The sequence below is a fragment of the Chelonia mydas genome, chromosome 1 (assembly GCF_015237465.2).
Source record: "Chelonia mydas isolate rCheMyd1 chromosome 1, rCheMyd1.pri.v2, whole genome shotgun sequence".
Classification (NCBI taxonomy): Eukaryota; Metazoa; Chordata; order Testudines; family Cheloniidae; genus Chelonia; species Chelonia mydas.
In genome coordinates, this window is record NC_057849.1 from 153,656,039 (window position 1) to 153,675,497 (window position 19,459).

Below are 19,459 nucleotides of genomic sequence, written 5' to 3' on the forward strand. Positions count from 1 at the left end.
CGTTAAACTGACTTGTCTATCAGTTTCACTCTGCTGCTACCACCAAAAGATGTAGCAGCTTCCATTTCAGAAATCCAAGCTTGAATTCTGAAAAAATATTGACCATTTGAGGACTAGTCACCACTGGCAAGTAAAGAAGATTTTAAGCCAAGTATGTTTCCATGTTAAGTAAAGACTACCTTTCACGGTACACTTATGACAGTCACTGATATGACTTCACAAAATGGGTTGTATCAAACTAAATTACTACTTTTTTATACTGTATTTAAATATAATAATCCCATCATAAAGCAGCAAACACAGATAAAGCTGGAATTCTTGATCTTGCCATGAATTATTTTGACAGAGCAGAACTACTCACAGGCATGAGGTTCATTTTGCTTTAGAAAAAAAGTAGCACTTTTTCCAAAGCAATTTCCAGGCTTCCTATGATCTTCTATGGCAACTATTTTTTATTTTAAATACAGCTTGTTGAAGAGGATGGTGTTCAAAATGAGTTTCAGCTCAGAAAGAACTGGGTCTCTCCAACTTTTTTTTTTAAATCATTTAGAACAGCTGTATAGGTTTCTTAGATTGGCAAAAGTATTTCTAAAAGGAGGGCTATTTCACAATATAAGTGTTTACCAGAGTCTGAACAGCGAAGAAGGATCCAATCGTGGTTGTAACAGAAAATATATTTTTAGGGTACAAAAAACAATTTATTCAATGTTCACCCTTAATTCATATAAACAGAAACTGGTTGGCGTTATTTCTTTGTATCTCAGTTCCTCAACATCAAATTTTTATACATTTAATCAAACAAAGAGCCTACTGATAACCGGGGGCAAATATTACTCCTACTCATAGTTACCTGAAGACTGTACATCACAAAACCTTTTTAAATACAGAGAACATTCACATTATTTTAAAAAAGAACAGCAGTATACAAAGTAAGCAGTATTTGTTGAATTACTTCTATCATAATCTCACTACCAATAAAGTACTTTTGTTAAATTATTTTCTGTACTAGCCACATGGGCATTTTGTACCGTGTAAGATTTAAAGCATTTTCTCTCATGTGATATCAAGTACAGAAAAGAAGCAGGAAATTGACAAGGTATAGAAAACAATTCAGAAGACTGATGAGGTCACAAACTATTCAAGCTTTACTGTCATGGTTACCATGAAATTGCCAGATCACCTACATTTAGGTACGCAGTCTTTAAGCCCCTTTGTTTTTAGTTTAAACCTATTTTTACCAAAAAATTCCCATCTTTTACATAAAGTATATCAATTTTTTTCCTATTTCTACCCTACTTTTGTATCATTCAAATATATAAATAACTTGTTTTATTAGGATAATACAATACATTGCATGAGATATATGTATTACAATAATACATTAATCTGTATATATGCAAAGCTGTCTGTTGAAGACAGACTATATTAGTTTAGAAGATACACACAATAAAGAGGCTCACACAGGCTCTGAAGTGTATGAATACCTGAACATACTGATGAATCTCACATGCAAGCTGTTAGCAGATAACAGTTTAAAGATCTGACACACTAAAATGGGAAGGGAATGAAAATCCGTATCAGAGTATGTTTCAGAACACAAGGAAGTATTCAAACGTTTTTAAAAAACAAAAACAGAAGAAAAGGATGAAGTTGAGTGTATGCACTCTAAATGGCGTGGCCCAATTATTACATGTAAATATTTATAGATTAATAGTTCTAAGTCTACAACAGAAAATTTTATTCAAACAAAAATTTTATTTGGGGATTAGAGATGTATTGTTTTCTTAAACTCAGAGGAGTGTGTTTTGAGTTCTGTTTTAGTTCTGCAGCAAACCACATTGATGAACGGAATTCAAAGCACTAATCTACTCAATACTTTTTCCACGCATCTTTCCATCCACCAAAAAAAAAAAAAACAACCCTGAGATTCACCCACAAAAATTATTAATAGTTTTTTGCACTATTTTCACCTGTTTCCATTGTTGTGGTAATAAACACTGATAAATTCCCAGTAAAAACTAAATAAAATAAAAACTAAAAAAGAAGGGCCCTAGTAGTCTTATAGCTCGTATATCTAGATTCACATATAGTATCTGTAGAAGTACTTCCACAGAGCCTGAAAAATCCTTTAACAGCAAGTTAGTTAAATTTGACACTGTACTGAATGTGAGCCTGAGCAACAAAAAACACATAGGAGAATTGTACAGAAAAATAACCAAGCCTTTCCATGGTTTTGGAGGGCTGGTAATGGCCCTTCCCTCAGGTCAGTATTGAACCCTTTGGGATGAGACAAACAAAAACCACAAAACCCTGATCACTTATGGTCACAAATGTTTTGCAAGCAAGGCTACTCATAGGTTTTTGCGGTAACCTCTGCAAAACAGTTGTAGAACTCCCTGAAGCTCCTGCCATCAGGTATCCTCAACTATGCACACCTCACCTCCCACAAGCTGGGTCTATCTCTGTTTTTACTTGTTTGAGACTCCATGGTCCCTGGTATCTCTCCCTACCTAGATGGGGAAGCCAGGAAGTAGAACCAAAGTGCATCTCCCACCACTTAAAAAAAATTGGGGAGTCTGGATGGCTTGAGAAGAGCCCCAGTTATAAAGTCTTTGCCCACTAAGTCATATGATCATATCCAGCTCAGGAAGGTACCTGAAGTCACCACCATCCACAGCTGTTCAGCAGTCTATGTAAAATGAGTTAAGCTGTTTAAGTTCAGTTCCTGCTGAACAGGTGTCCACATCACAAAAAGCACTATAACCATCACACTTGTTGGTTGTTTCTGAAATGTCTTTCAATTCAAAACTGAGGTACCTGGCTGAGATGCATGGTGAATAGATCACTGTTGCAGCTCATGCCACATCTATGTTGTGCATAGATGATTTCAGTCTTCAGGGCTGTCATCCCAACACTTTTCACAAGCACTAAGTTCACTTACAGTTTGTAAAAACACAGATGTATTTTTAATTCCAAAGTGATTGGTGCTAAACGAGAATGGAATTCTAAGAGTGGCATTTTGAAAAGTTTTAAGGGATATGAGTGCAGTCACTCAAATAATTTCTTGTTGTATTCTTTCAATGTAAAAACAACTCAATCAAGTTTCATCAGAATTGACAGATGAACAACAGACCCTGATATGAAGCACAAAATATTTCAGTCTGAAGTCACATTTGGTCAGGCTGAGTAACAGTTAAAAACAGTGAGGCTATGAACACCCTCCTCCTTAGCCCTATAGTGTTAACATAATACTGTAATAAGGAAAGCATGACAACATTTTTAAAGTTTAATTCATGGGTATTTTTCTTAATGTAAGTTTGGAGTGAAACTGATTTGAAAGATTTTTGGAGTAGGTGGAAATAGAAAGAAGGTTCTGCATATTATATTTAGCTTACAAGCAGTATCAATGAAGAAACAGGCACAAAGATGTGAAAAACGTCATTCCAGGCTGCATAAGTAAATCCCATTGAGTTTATAGTTAGGAGTCTTTTCCATATACCAAACCAGTCTAGAAAGTCAGACAGATTTTACAGAACTCCGGTACAAAAATGTAATATTGTTAAAGTAAGAAGGTGCACTTGTATACCCAATGGGTTTGGGTTTATTTTATAGATAGCTCAGAAGTGAGCACAGCACACAGCACTAAAGTATTCAATGTGCTAAACTGACAGAACTTTTTAATTTTAAATAGGCTATTTCTCATGTTACTTATATGAAAGTGAAAAAACCCTACAACTCTCGCCCAACAGACACTATGAACAAGAAGTCAACAGTTCCATTTTGTTAAACAGTTGCTAATTTCAATTAAGTTTAACTGTTTCTCTGGACTTTTCATAAAACAATTAAGTGCCTTTGATGTTTTTACAGGGACCACCACTGACAGTTATAACAACTGGATGTGCCTGTAAGTCTCTAAATACTTGGACAGATAAAACACTGAAGATTTTTTGTTGATATAATTCCAAATTAACTGCTGCTTTTGGTGTGTACCAAGTCAGTCCATACCAGTATGAAGCTGATCTGATTATGTATTCCAAGACAGCACTACAGTATTAAAACTGTTACAACTGTTCTTCACCTAAACTCTAATTTGCTAATTGTGTTTGATCTGATCCCTCCCTCGACTTTATCCTTCTCCAAGCCTCAGGTTTGCTGCTGCCCAATCACCAACGCCCTCTAAAATTAAACTTCTGTCCTGCCTCCCCCTCTGCTTCTTCCAAAACCAGTTTATCACAGCATAACTATACATTTGTTCAGGTTTTTTTTATTAGAAGTGTTAACATGCATTCCAAAAATAATTCTTATAAGAACTGTACAACTGCAAGTAGATACCCCATAAAACTGGACAGATGGATTGAGTAGGACTTGCAGAGAAGCACCAATATTTTAAGTGACAGATGGGACAGAGTAGCATTCTCATGCCTTTCCCTCTTCCCACAATCATACCCGAATGGAATTGACTGTGGCAATTTGAAGGATGAAAACATTTGCTAGGATTGGGCCATACTTGAATGAATTCCTTGTTGCCAGCAATTGATATGCCTACAAATGAATCTCAAACTCTGGTGCCAAGAGTTAAAACATAGCAAGGTTTGAAAACTCTCTCGCATGTTCCACTATGTCAGTCATGAAGCCATGTCCCTATATCCTTAAGGGAAAGTTGTTGTTTTTCAATGGGAACTTTTGGCTCTCTAAAAAAAGAAATAGTCATAATGGCTCATCCCCAAAATCCATCTAGTCCTACATTCTGTCTTTGACAGTAGCCAGCACCAGACAGTTCAAAAGAAAACATAAGGATTGTGTAATTTTTGGTATCCACCTTTAGACTTTGAGGTTTAGATTTTCAAAGGGACCTAATGAAGTTAGGCACCTAAAGCCCAGGGAAAATCAGAGAATATCAGGGTTGGAAGGGACCTCAGGAGGTCATCTAGTCCAACCCCCTGCTCAAAGCAGGACTAATCTCCAATTTTTGCCCCAGATCCCTAAATGGCCCCCTCAAGGATTGAACTCACAACCCTGGGTTTAGCAGGCCAATGCTCAAACCACTGACCTATCCCAGGCAGGGGTAAGGAAGCCTGCACCAAACATTAGCTCACATCCTAATCTCCAACACTGACTGGTTTACCCAGGGGTCAGCAACCTTTCAGAAGTGGTGTGCCGAGTCTTCATTTATTCACTGGTTTCAGAGTAACAGCCATGTTAGTCTGTATTCGCACAAAGGAGTACTTGTGGCACCTTAGAGACTAACCAATTTGAGCATAAGCTTTCGTGAGCTACAGCTCACTTCATCGGATGCATACTGACTCTATTATTCACTCTAATTTAAGGTTGCACATGCCAGTAATACATTTTTTAGAAGATCTCTTTCTATAAGTCTATAATATATGACTAAATTATTGTTGTATGTAAAGTAAATGAGGTTTTTAAAATGTTTAAGAAGTTTCATTTTAAGTTAAATTAAAATGGAGTGCCCCCAGACCAGTGGGCAGGACCTGGGCACTGAAAAACAGCTTGGGTGCCACCTTTGGCGCATGTGCCATAGGTTGCCTACCCCTTGTTTACAGTATAAAGCATGAACATCTCTTCCGAAAGCTGTTAGAATTAACTCCCGTTTCTGTAGAGAAGACTATCCAGAGCAACATCAAAGCCAAGCTTTTTACAAAACCTAAAATCAATAAACATGTGCACTACTTTTTTTTAAAAATCCACATCAACGTTTATAGTGTTCGAGAAACGTAGGTGCCCCTGCACGGGCTGCAAACCGAACAGTGCAGTGTTACAAACCTGAAAAATCAACACTGGCTCCCAATCATCATCACGGGCTTTCCAAAAAAAAAAAACTGAGAAAGAGCAAGAGCGTAGGGAGCGCCGCCCCGGCTTCCTGGAGCTGCCACTTTCTCTAGCCGGAGGCGTTAGGAACAGAGAGATTTGAAACAAGAAATCGCCGCTGACGGGCCCTTCCCAGAGCCCCCCCCCCCCCCGCCGGTAGCCGGCAGAACCCCGGGCTCTGAGCGCCCCGGCTCCCCGCTGGCCTCGGGGGTCCGGGCCCGGTCACCTCCCGCCGAGGGCGCTTCACCCCGCCCGGGTCACTCACAGGTCACGATGGGCTTGTTCTCCATGGTGTAGATCACCGGGGGCTGCGGCTGCTTCTTCTTCTCCTCCTCCTCGGCGGCCGCCGCCGCGGGGTCCATGGGCGGGCGGGGTCCTCAGCCCCGGCTCCGGCTCCGCGCCATGGAACCAGCGCTGCCGCCGCCGCCGCCTGCCTCTTCCTCCCGCTCCCCGGGGGCCGGGATGGGCCGCGCCGGGATGGGATCCCCCTCCCCCCCCGGCCGCACGCGCTGCCCCCGCGGCCCTGCTCCAGACTGAGGAGCGGCTCGCGCTCCACCACTTCCCGTGTGGCTGGCGGAGCATTACCGCTTCCGGGGGGAGGGGCGGGGTTAAAGGGAAGAGGGCGGCGCGCGGCCGACACAAAATACGCTTTAAGCGGGGGGCGGGGCTGGGAGCACGGTTACGCAGAGGGGGCGGGGCGGACGGATGGACAGGGGGCGGGTGGGGGGAGGGACAGACAGACGAGCGAGGGCGCGGCAGGAGCCCTCAGGGCGCTGTCAGCAGCACGTTGCCTGGGGCAGGGTCCGGCAGGTGACGAGCTGAGTTCGCGCCTTGGCTCTCTCGGCCCCGGCCCCGGCTGCTCCTCCTCGCGGGGGCATCCCGGCAGCCCCCCCAGTGCCACCTCCCTGGGGGCTTAGCTACCTGGCACCCCCCCCGTCGGGTTCCTCTCGCCCCAAGGAGCAACCCTGCCGCCCCTTATCAGTTCTCTTTGGGGCACCCTCCAGCCAGCTTGCTGCACCCCAGAGCTGGGGGGGGGGGGGGGAAGAGGAAGCAACAAGGTTAATAGCAAAGTCTCACGTTCAAAGGTGAACTAGTGCAGAGGAGCAAACGGGTGCAAGTTACACAGACAGAAAAAGATGCAACCTCAGGTTTTACACTTAGGAAGTGAAAAATCCCTTTTCTAACCTAATACAGCTATTGCTGAGCTCCCCAGCATAGCCTCTGGCCTAGCACCCGACTCCAGTGTGACACGCACAGCAGAGCGCCTAGATGCTGGCCCTCAGTTTCTGGCTACCTTTCGCTTCAATCCCCTTTTCTTTTAACAGGAATTGCAAATTGCAGGGGAGTTTTCCTTTTTGCCAACCTATGATGATTCATGGCAGGGGAAATTCCCTCCTTGTTTGGTTTTGCAAGACTGGCAGTTTTCTTTTTAATATCAAGTTGTTTCCATGTTTTCCCATTAATTTTAATGGGTCACCTCATCTTTTTCTGGGTTGTACAGTGCTAGGTGTTTGGAGCTAGGCTCATCTGGGTAGGGAGGCAGACTCTCCCTGCCTGGCTGACCACCTGTGGTGAGACGGCACTGAATGTTGCAGCACAACTACATAAATTCATAACTGTAGTCTGTATACGTATCTCATAAACACCGTCAAGTTCAGCACATTACAAGCTTTTATAAAAGACCTTACTCAACATGTTTTTACATAGTAACATGGTATACAAGCAATTGATTCAATTGCTTTTGGGGGTGGGGGCTTCTGACCCCCTGTTCTCCTGTTGGATGTCTGGACTCTAATTGTCACAGACCCTAGAGCCACTGGTTACAGTGAGGGGCAGGGAGTGGAGTTTTGGTTTTTGCCTCAGTCTGGGAGGGGCTAGCTGGAGCAAGCTGGAGGGGCTCAGGCCAGTTTCCAGCACACCACACCACTCAAAGCTGCTGGACCAGGGCATGGTTGGCCAGTCCCTTCCCCTGAGGTGAGAGGTAACTGGTCCTGGGCATCCCAGAGTTCATGCTGCTCACACAGCAGCAGGGACGCTGACCCAACCTGTGCCTGGATTCTTGCAGGCACTGGTGGACCCAGCCCACAATCATGTATCTGACAAAGTTGTAAATAGAGAGACAAGGTAGGTGAGGTCATAACTTTTACTGGACCAACTTTACCTCACTTAACCCTATCTTGTCTCTCTCATCTCCTGGGATCAACACACAGCTACAACAATACTTCAAATAAAAGTTGTAAATAGTTCAGCAGCATTCGTTTATGCCCAAGTTTAGAGGCGGATAGAGGCAGTGGGTTACAATGGAGCACAGCTTCACTTGAGGCAGAAACTTAGCAAACAGACCATTAGTTTAATTAGTCCCTTGACTCTTCTATAAGAGCGAGGGTAACCACTAATGTAGAAAGAAAAGGAGGACTTGTGGCACCTTAGAGACTAACACATTTATTTGAGCATAAGCTTTCGTGAGCTACAGCTCACCTCATCGGATGCATTCAGTAGAGGCAACTCTATGACTTGTGACACTGTGCCTCTGCCCCCTTACACTGGAGACCCCCACCAGGAGCCAGTGATGACTTGTGACATTACTTTTCTCTTGTTCTGCAAAGAACCATGACGTTGTCTCTAGCCAGTGCAAACCAATAAAAAGATTCCCAAACTTTAGGCTGCAGAGAACTGGATAGGCACATAGTGCAGCCTCTCATTTCCAGCAGCTACATTCAAACAGCTAAAAATATACTAAATTCTTTCCTACTATTACTTTTGTATGAAAACAATTGCTGTAGCTGTGTGATTACATTTAGGAGAAGCCGTGGTCTAGGCAGTCACGTGTGAGAGAAAGGGTGTTCAGGAGAAAATCACTCTATTATGATAGAATCATAGAAATGTAGAATTGGAAGGGACCTTGATAGGCCATCTAGTCCAGTCCCCTGCATTCAGGCAGGACTAAGTATTATCTAGACCATTCCTGACAGGTGTTAATCTAACCTGTTTTTTAAAGCCTCCAATAACAGAGGTTCCACAATCTCCCTAGGTAATTTGTTCCAGTTTTTCCTCATGTCTAAACTAAATTTTCCTTGCTGCAATTTAAGCCCATTACTTCTTGTCCTGTCCTCAGTGGTTAAGGAGCACATTTTATCACCTTCCTCTTTACAGCAACCTTTTACGTACTTGTAGACCGTTATGTCCCATTCCCCCAACCCTACATTCAGTCTTCTCTTCGCCAGACTAAACAAATCCATTTTTTCAATCTTTCCTCATAGGTCATGTTTTCTAGACCTTTAATCATTTTTGTTGCTCTCCTCTGGACTTTCTCCAATTTGTCCACATCTTTCCCAAAGTTTGGTGCCCAGAATTGGACACAATTCATAACTTCAGATACAATGATACATGGATTTAAACAGGATAATTAGACTTAACAGATTATAAGATTTCTATTGATACCTTACATGGCACACTTTGTACAATATTTATTGCAATTTTGCAACAGTGGTGACTGTATTAGTGTAACCAGTTATCATTCTTTTTTATACAGCATCACAAAAAGCTTTACTGAAGTCAAGATATATCACATCTACTGCTGCCCCCTATCCAGAAGGCTTGTTACACTGTCAAAGAAGGATATTAGGTTGGTTTGACATGATTTATTCTTAACAAATCCATGTTGATTATTACTTGTCACCTTATTTTTTTCTAGGTGCTTACAAATTGTTTGTTTGTTATTTGCTCCATGATCTTTCTGGGGCACCAAAATTAAGCTGACTGGTCAATAATTCCCTGGGTTGTCCTTATTCCCCTTTTTATAGACAGGTACTATATTTGCCCTTTTCCAGTCCTCTGGGATCTCTCCCATCCTCCACATGTTCTCAAAGATAACTGCTAATGGCTCAGAGATCTCTTCAGCCACCTCCTTAAGTATTCTAGGATGTATTTCATCAGGCCCTGAAGATTTTACGACATCTAACTTGTCTAAGTAATTTTAACTTGTTCTTTTTGATGTTCACTATGTTAGTCATCTGATTACTGTTAACTTTTTTTGGTGAAAACTAGGGTTACCACCTGGCCAGTATTTGACCAGCATGGCTGTTTGTTTGTTTTTGGGGGGTTTTTTATGGATTTGCCAGTCCACCTTCTGTAATAAAAAGTTGACTCCAATACATTCCAAGACTGTGTTGGATAATCTGCATGCTGCTGTATTGTTTTCCCAACAGATATCTGGGTAGTTGAAGTTCCCCATCCCCACCAAATCCTCATGTGACCACTCATAAAATGTCTGAGAAATCTGACCTACAAAACCCCCTCAGAAATCATCCCAATTACAGCTTTAAATTGAGAACAGACTACTTTTTTTTTTTAACTGTCAAATCCTTCACCTATTCAAGACTCACTGCTTATGTGAATAAAGTCATTAAATGACAGTGACCGGCAGTAAATAAACCTGACAAAAGTGAACTAGTAAGATCTAGTCAGAATGATATTGTCCAACGCATATTAAAGAATGAAGGTGTGGCAGGGAGTAGTCTTTTGTTTGTTTTTTGATTAGTTTTGTGCTACTAAAAGTTGTTGGTTTGAGAGTGTGACATAGAATCATAGAATATCAGGGTTGGAAGGGACCTCAGGAGATTATCTAGTCCAACCCCCTGCTTAAACCAGGATCAATCCCCAATTTTTGCCCCAGATCCCTAAATGGCCCCCTCAAGGATTGAACTCACAACCCTGGGTTTAACAGGCCAATGCTCAAACCACTGAGCTATCCCTCCCCCCCATATGAGGGTACAATCCAGGCCAATGAGTAGCTGTCTCACCCCTGCCCTTTACAATGCCTTGCTGCTGTGGCCTCCAACCTGGACAGTTCACAAACAGCCTCCAGCATGTAAGTCACTCCCAACTACACCTGTGTGTGTGCTGCAACCTGCCAGCCACACCTTGGCTCTTACCAGACTTAAAAATTACCACAGGGTGACCCTAACACACTACCAGTCTGACATTTTCCCGCAGAAACATTTGTCCTGTATTGCCCAGCCCTCTCCTAGATAGCGCCAATATAGTCATGTAATTATTCCTTTAAGGGAATAATACGCACACAATTTGTTACCCCAAATGGAGCTACCCAGACACTTCAACTTGAACACATTCGGTAAAACAATAAAACAAATTTATTAACTACAAAGAGACAGATTTTATGTGAATACAAGTAATGAGGCATAAAAGTCAGAAATGGTTACAAGAAGAATAAAAATAAAATGCTTACTGGTGCCTAACTTAACAAACTACTTTAGATTCAAAGCAAAGTTCTTTCACCATATGCTTTCAGCAGTCTTACTGATATACTCTTTAAGTCAAGACCCCTCCCACAGAGTCCAACAGCTGCTTCCTTTGTCTCTTCAGGTACAGTGAATGCAATGGGCAGGAGAGAGATAGGAGCATCTGCCCTTTCCTTTTATAGTCCTTCTCCTGCTTTGAGAAGCATTTCCAGCTGGAAGCAAGGCAACAGGCAGTCTGTGTGGAAAGAAACTGCATACTGTTTCTTTGCTAAGATGTAGATTTTTTTGGCCCTGCCCCCCCCTTTCCAACCACAGAATGGCCACATAGCATGTAGTAGTCCATCAGCCTTATTTACACCTGGCTTATACATGTTTTGTTATTGTTTGAATGTACTAAATTGTTTAATTAGGGTGTTTAGGTATGTTTAGAGCAATTACATGGATACCATTTTGCCTTTGGATTTAATAAAGGAATTTATGGTTCAATTACTATTGTGATAATATCCTGCATACATAATAATAATTCCAAGAGTAGAGAATCATTAAACAAGACAAACACAAACTCAAAGTTAGGCAAAATTATGTTTTGGACTATGTTTTGAAAAGTGAGGTAAGGCATTGCTAGTATCCTTCAGGAGGAAATGGGGAGACAAAAGGGTCAAAGTAATTATGGAAAGGGAAGAGCAGGGTAAAGTGAAAAACAAGATATTCTTAATTCTTTGAATGGTTTCTAATTAATTTACTTTCTTTATTCCTTTGTTTTTTCTCATGGTGCCTAAAGAGCTATCTTGTCTTGAAATCATATATTTTTAAGTGGCCATTAATTTTGTATTTCAGACACATTAACACTGATCATTTTATGATTGGTTGGCCATTGTGGCTCCACAACTGTCTTCAGTTTATCTCTTTGTGGTCAGCAAGATAAAATCATAGTTTCATACACAAACCACCACGCACTGCTGTGGTCTTGAGCCCAGTGAGCAAAGCAGCAATCTTTGCTATTTATCTTTTCAGGCTCTGTTGTGTCACACACCTGAAAGTTTTCTCTAGTCACATTTGGAAACATCCATGTCAACAGAACAGGGCTGCAACTGTAGTTTAGATGATGAGGTGATTAGAAAGGAATATATGATTGAGGGGTAGTTTATAGCCAGTTTGAAAGTCTCTGAACAAATATTTTCTCCTAAATCTCATCATCATCATTAGCACCCAGAGATAAAAAGTAGTATTGGGGCCCCATTGTTCTTGGTCAGGGGTGGGGAACCTTTTTTCTATCACAGGCCATTGACCCACAGAAAAAATCAATTGTGAGCCACACACAGCCCTGCGGCGGGGCGGGGGGACCGAGGCTTGGGACTTGCCGCGGGCCAGATGAAATTAAGCAACGGTCTGGATCCGGCCTGTGGGCTGTAGGTTCCCCACCCCTGTTCTAGGTGCTGACTAGACACAGAAATAGGAGGCATAGTCCTTGCTCCAGAGAGTGTAACAATCTAGCTGTTGAACTATGTCACTGAATAATCTGTTTTAGTGTTCTTCTTAACTCAGACCTATGTAATTCTCTTCCCTGTGCTTCTGGGAGAAGCCATGTCCCATAAGAATTAGTTGCAGGGCACTAAATTTTCAAAAATGACTAATAATTTTGAGTGTCCAACTTGAGATGCCTTAAAGAGGGCTAATTTTCAGAAAATGCTGAACATCGCCTCTCTGAAAAATCAGGCCCCTTAAGATGCCTTGAAATGGGCACTCCAAAACTGAGACAGCCAAAATCACTATTTACTTTTGAAAATGTAGGCCATGGTCTTCATATCAGCATTAGTTCAGCTACAGCTCATTAACTATATTTCTGCTTGCAGCTGGCACTTTGGCTTTCAAAACTTGTAAACTCACTCTGCTCTGTCAGGCTATATCATTGTCCCCCCCCTCCACTGCTTTCCCCTCTTTTTCCTCTTGAAGTAGTAATATCTGGCCGTCTTTGGGAGACAATTGACTCTCTGCATCCCCCTGTGTCAGTGGTTCCCAAACTTATTCCATCACTTGTGCAGGGAAAATCCCTGGTGGGCCGGGCCGGTTTGTTTACCTGCCACGTCCGCACGTTCGGCTGATCGCGGCTCCCACTGGCCGCAGTTTGCTGCTCCAGGCCAATGGGAGCTGCTGGAAGCAGCGCGGACCGAGAGACATACTGGCCGCTGCTTCCAGCAGCTCGAAATTGGCTTGGAGCAGCGAACCATGGCCACTGGGACCGCGATCAGCCGAACCTGTGGACACGGCAGATAAACAAACCGGCCCAGCCCACTAGGGGCTTTCCCTGCACAAGCGGCGGAACAAGTTTGGGAACCACTGCAGCCTATCTACTTCATTTGCTAGTTTTATGCAACTGTATTTGTTCTGATTGAAGCTGCACTCACCATATTCCCTGCATCAACATATAGTTAATTATATATTAGTATAATTTACACTATATGATGTGATCATTTCAGATTTCATAAAACCAATATTTTATAGTCAATACATTTCTGCGCAGTTTGGGAACTTTTGTTCTTAGAAGAGGAGTTAATCACAGCATATTAAAAAGGGGATGGGAAATATGTAAAAAACCAGCTAGCTAATATGGGCCAGGCATATGTATTCTGATTAAAACAAGAGCACATATTAAGGGAGAGGCTACTCTCATTATTCACTTCCATCATATATGCATAAAATATATATTTTTTAAACTAACATGACACATGCTATATAAGCTCAGCAAACCTATTCAATGTATTCCTTCCTCCCTCTATGCCCCTTGCTTTCTATTTCCTTCCTGCCCCCACTTCCTTGTCTGCTGATGGTTTATTTAGGCCAGTGGTTCTCAACCAGGGGTATGTGTACCCCTAGGGGTACACAGAGGTCTTCCAGGGGGTTCATCACGTTATTTGTCTAGTTTTACAACGGACTGCATAAAAAACAATAGCAGAGTCAGTACAAACTAAAATTTCATACAGAAAATGACTTGTTTATATTGCTCTATATACGATACACTCAAATGTAAGTAGGACATTTATATTCCAATTGAATTATTTTATAATTATATGATTAAAAATGAGAAAGTAAGCAATTTGTCAGTACTAGTGTGCTGTGACACTTTTGTATTTTTATGTCTGATTTTGTAAGCAAGTAGTTTTTAAGTGAGGTGAAACTTGGGGGTACGCAAGACGAATCAGACTCCTGAAAGGGGTACAGTAGTCTGGAAAGGTTGAGAGCCACTGAGTTAGACCATAATGTGTTCAGGACAGGGAACTCTCTCATTATGTCTGTAAAGGCCGTTTGGGTGACTAAATAGTACATTCATAGTCCCAGGTTCAAACCATGTAAAGACTGATGAGCCTAGTAACTACTAGAGAAGGCAATAGCATTTTAATAGGAAATTGGATCCTGTTGTGTCGAGAAGGGAGTATCTCAGGCCCAAGAACAAAAATGTTAACAAAACCCATGTTCACTATTACAATATTAATCTACAATATTAAACTATATAATATTAAGTATGGTTCAGGGTTTCATATCAAGTTTTTGCTGGCTTACACCCATTGTAATAACTCCCATTAAAAATATTTTTAACCTTTTATTAAAGACACACAAGAAAAGAAGAAAATACAGTTAAAGCATTTGGAATGTAAAGTATACATTAGGACTTTCATCTTAACAATATCCCTTATTTTCTCTCTTTGGTTGCATAGAGTGTTACATAGGGAACCCACTGTTTGACAACCTTTTAGAGCATATTAAAGATGGTATTACCAGTCCTTTTGTGGGGGGGAGAGGAAAAGTTAGTTTATATAGTCTTGAACTATTGCAGCCTGATCCTGCTTCCTTTCAGACAAAACAAATAAAATTCAAACAAAACAGGAGATAAAAAAAATAGCAAAGAGAAACTAAATTTTCTGTCTCTGCTGCTGACTTTCACGTGCCACCTCACTGCAGGAGAAACACAGGCCCAGCACACAGTCTGCTAATCCATTGGCAAGCTTTTACCAGTAGTGGGCTGTTTTAAGGTGTTGCTTATAGCTGGCCTTTGTGGTCACACACTCTCAGCAGTGTGTGACCGCAAGTCAGATGCTTGTTAGACAGAAGACAAAAAGAGAAATAAGATGCGGAAGAAAAACAACAACTATTAAAACAAGGCCCTCTACTGTACACACTTCTTTCCCTGGGGACAGCATGAAAGAACAAACAGATGATGACTCAAAGCACTACTGGAACGTTCTCAGATACCTGTATATTCTAGTACAGCAAGAACCCACGGTTCACATTCCAAGAGTTGTTCAGAAATTAATTCAAAAGCCAGTGGAGATGTGTTGTGATTTGTTTCCTTTCTCTGGCCTGGTCCAGATGCCTTTCAGGATCATGAAAATGATGAAGGCCCAGTGGTATCATAGGGATCCCCAGGGACCAAGAGAAGGAAGAGATGGAAGCCATGATGGTAGACCTTTCTCCATCCAGTCCACACATCCCACTGCTTCCATTTAGTGAATGTCAGATATACAATGTCCAAGAAGGCATGGCAATCTCATCCCATTAAAGTTAACCAAGCTATAAACATTTCCTCACAGATCTAGTCTTTCAGCTCATTGTTATGCCGGTCTGTGACTTTATCAAGAGCCTGAATGATCCTTTTTAAACAATCCAGTTTTTACCGGTCTATTTATCTCCAACTTCTACTTGCTTTTACATACAATTTTATGTAACAAGCTAAGTTGGACAGCTAAGAGTACAGGCCTCTGCACAATAATCCCTTTTTTTAGTACCTGTCACTATTTAAAGACAATCAATAAATACATGCAAAGTAAAGGTGTTTGTCATCTAATGGTATTTGATATCTTATGTCTGATGTGTTTCCAGGAACTGAGATCCTGTCTGGCTTTAACACAGTTACGTTATTATAAGACAGAATTCAAGAAGGATTGGATTTTGGAATGGAGAATGAGACCATTCAGAGTTACAATAGTCATGTTTTAATAGAAAACCATGTAAGGGGTATGAACTTTCCTGCTTCAGGGTATAAGCTCTAACTGAGGAAAAGTTTTGGAAGAAACTTTCCCAGTGAGTCGTTTATACCATAAATCTCCACTTCAGGGTTTCTTGTGCCTTCTTCTGAATCATCTCCTACTGGCCACTGTAGAGAAAGGATATTGGATTAGATGGACCCCAGTCAGATACAGTATGGCAATCCTTCTGTTCAGTTGGAGTAGTGTTTGGGATTTAGATATCTAGCTATTTACTTCAATTACACCCCATACAGTATATTTTTAAAAGAAATGTATCACAAAGTATACCTTATCCAGGTTTCTGGCAAAGTAGATTGATTTTAATCACCAAGCAGGAAACCTTGATTTAAATATTTTATTTTAACCTCATTTGCATTTGTACTTTTTATTTTCCTTAAGAAAGATTAATTCTCATTTGCTGGTATAACCATTAAAACATGTTGTTTTGCAACTAAATATAGCCTTTACACTAAATTAGATACTTCTTTTTGCAAATGAGGAGGATACACTATATCTATACACATTTAATTAAGTAATTTTGTAGCTTACCATACATGTATTCAGATTCTTAATGTTTACATTTTCTTCATTATGTTAGAAAATGGTTAATGATACATTTCTTATAGATAATATCTTTTGATTCAGGATTCATGTCAAGCTACATTTGGATGGAACCTGGAATTCAGTTGAAATGTACAAAACCAGCATTTTAAAATTGCTTTTTATTAGTTAAATAAAATTACCTTAAATGTGCTGGATATGTAAGAAAAAAGTAAGTTTATCAACATATATTTTGTATTTAAAACTAACTGATCTATTAAAGAAAGGAAGTATTAACTGTAGTGACTTGATTAATTGGTTCTTGTCACCCCAGGCCAGATTTAAGGGTATTTAGGCACCTAAAGATGCAAATCAGAGCCTGGCGAGGCGCTTTTGAATGTCCAACTAGGCACCTATTTGCATCTGTATGTGCCTAAATACCTTTGAAAATCTAGTTCTGTGTTCAAGTTTTTAGAACTAGTAGATCTCGTCCTCTCCCATGGTTTTTATTCAAAGATTGGAAGAGGAAAACAAGCTTTCCTGCTTTCTCAGCTCCCAATCTGTTTCTCAACTTTGAATGAACTACTCTAAATTAAGAAAATATTTTCTCTGCCTCTGGTAGCTAAAATCAAATTTTACCTTCATTACTTTTGGTTTTTCTCCACATTAGAAACTGAAAGTAGTTAAATTTGGAAAAATATAAATCCCAGCATTTGCTCCACTGTAAAGACTGAAAATAATATACTTATTGAGTGCAATACATAACACTGTGATGTTTATAGAACTCGAGTTGACCTCAAAAGTTGAAGATGTTTTCGTTATGATTCTGTATGTGATTTAAAAAGCAGCACCCTTTCTCTCATTAATATATGAGGAGAACTCGTTGATGCAGTATTTTTTTTTCATTTGTTTAAAATTATTTTAATAGATTCTATTAAAGGTAGTGCTTAATATAGGATGCTTTAAGGTCAAATTTAATTTTAAACAGGTTTATTTTTAAAAAGAAATGTATTTAATTTAATCAAAAGAATCTGATTTAAATAAAAACAATTGCATGTTTTTAAATAAAAAACATTTTTATCCATTCTGGTTTCAGATAAAGCAACAGGTTTATATTTCTATACCAACTTGTAAAAATGCTATCATACAAATATATAGGATAGTGTCACCACCTAGTGGCCTTTGGGTTAATCTTTCTCTAATCTGTATAATGGATAACCCCTGGTTTCAGAGTAGCAGCTGTGTTAGTCTGTATTCGCAAAAAGAAAAGGAGTACTAGTTGCACCTTAGAGACTAACCAATTTATTTCAGCATAAGCTTTCGTGAGCTAAAGCTTATGCTCAAATAAATTGGTTAGTCTCTAAGGTGCCATTAGTACTCCTTTTCTTTTTATGGATAACCCCTGGAATTGATCACACACCTCGTATATATTTTCAGATAATTTCTGTTTATTGTGACATCTTGCATAATCAAATACAATGCATACGCCAATGTTATAGGAAACAGAACAGTTGAATTTCATTGTTACCTGTACTAATGGAGAATCCACAGACCACACGGAAGTTAGTTGCTGTTCCCACCTCCCCAGTCCCCTTTACTCAGACTTCCTGTATTTGGGCTTTTATGGTAACGATAACTGTAGATTTGTCTCCTGTAGATATATGCCACTCAATTTTAGCAGTGGTTTTCCACACTATCCTAGTACTAGGTGACAAAAGATTTTTCTGTGTGCTCCATGAAAAGCATTTTAAGAGTTAACACTGTAGCTCTCACCACACTGAAGGCAGCATTAACTTTGTCTCACTTCTGGGTCATTACAAATACAGCACATATGAGTTCCTCCGCTGTAACCACACACGCATTTCTATGTTGCTGTTCCACAAAATGTTGTGAGAACGGGCTGGATTTCACCATCAGAGAGAAGAGAAAATTAGGGGAAAGAAAGCATGAGTAATTGAAACTCTTTTCTGGAGAGAGGAGGGTTTGTTGTTCTGTTCCCAGTGCTTAATCTGTGCCAGGGCTTGCCATGGCTGAGCCGTGGCACCTCTGGGTTTGGCAGTTCATAGCCCTGGCACCTCTGGGCTTTACGCGTCAGTTATGAAAGTAAAAAAAAAAATTGCGAGAACTTTACAAATTAAACACTGCCTGCCCCCAAGCACTGCAGTAGTTCCCAAAACAAGGTATGGTCCCAGGGCTGAACTGAGAGCAGCTATGTGCTCCGAGAAGGGCTGCTAGGGCAGGAAAAGCTGCAGCCCAAAAAGGCACACAGAAAAGCAGGCAGAGTAGTGAAACCCAAACTCCTTTAAGAGGGTTCTCTGCAGAGAAATAGCCTGTAAGTCAAGAACAGCTGAAGTAAGGAGGCTCAGCTCCTATAGAAACTGACAGAGAGGGACAAATGCCAGTTTCAGCACTAAAAAAAATCAGACCTTTCAGAGTGGGCCTTGGAAAATCAGTATGCCAAATGATAGCCTATGGGGATACTACAAGTAGATTTATGCACCCTGCTGAAGAACAGATAATTCAAACAGTACTTGTCAAGGAGGAAGTTCCCAGAATGATGGGGCTAGATGTACTGTCCTCCAAATGGCTCAGAACATTTCTATGTGCTGTTCCTGTACCACTCACAGGTTACATGATACAAAAGGCTAAGAGAACAAGTAGAAGTAATAATGGTCATTCTAAGGTGTCCCAGAAGACCACAATACTCAGACCTGATCAAGTCTGCAGTTAAACTACCACTATACTTACCTCCCTGACAGGATCCTCTCAGCTAGGAACCTATTCTGCATCCCTTATCTGAGTCAGACA

General features: G+C 40.7%; 1 protein-coding gene across 4 annotated transcripts in view; it reads right to left on the minus strand.

The window, feature by feature from the left end:
- Positions 1 to 6,410, minus strand: part of TRAPPC10 (trafficking protein particle complex subunit 10) — a 94,162-nt gene extending 87,752 nt beyond the window's left edge. For 2 of the 4 annotated variants that reach the window (XM_043538120.1, XM_037903031.2), the window contains exon 1: positions 6,095 to 6,410. In XM_043538120.1, coding sequence (XP_043394055.1) covers positions 6,095 to 6,191 — 97 coding nt within the window. In that variant the 5' untranslated portion in view covers positions 6,192 to 6,410. The remainder of the gene's footprint in view (positions 1 to 6,094) is intronic. The other 2 variants (XM_037903013.2, XM_037903020.2) reach the window with 2 other exon arrangements.
- Positions 6,411 to 19,459: the final 13,049 nt, after the last annotated feature.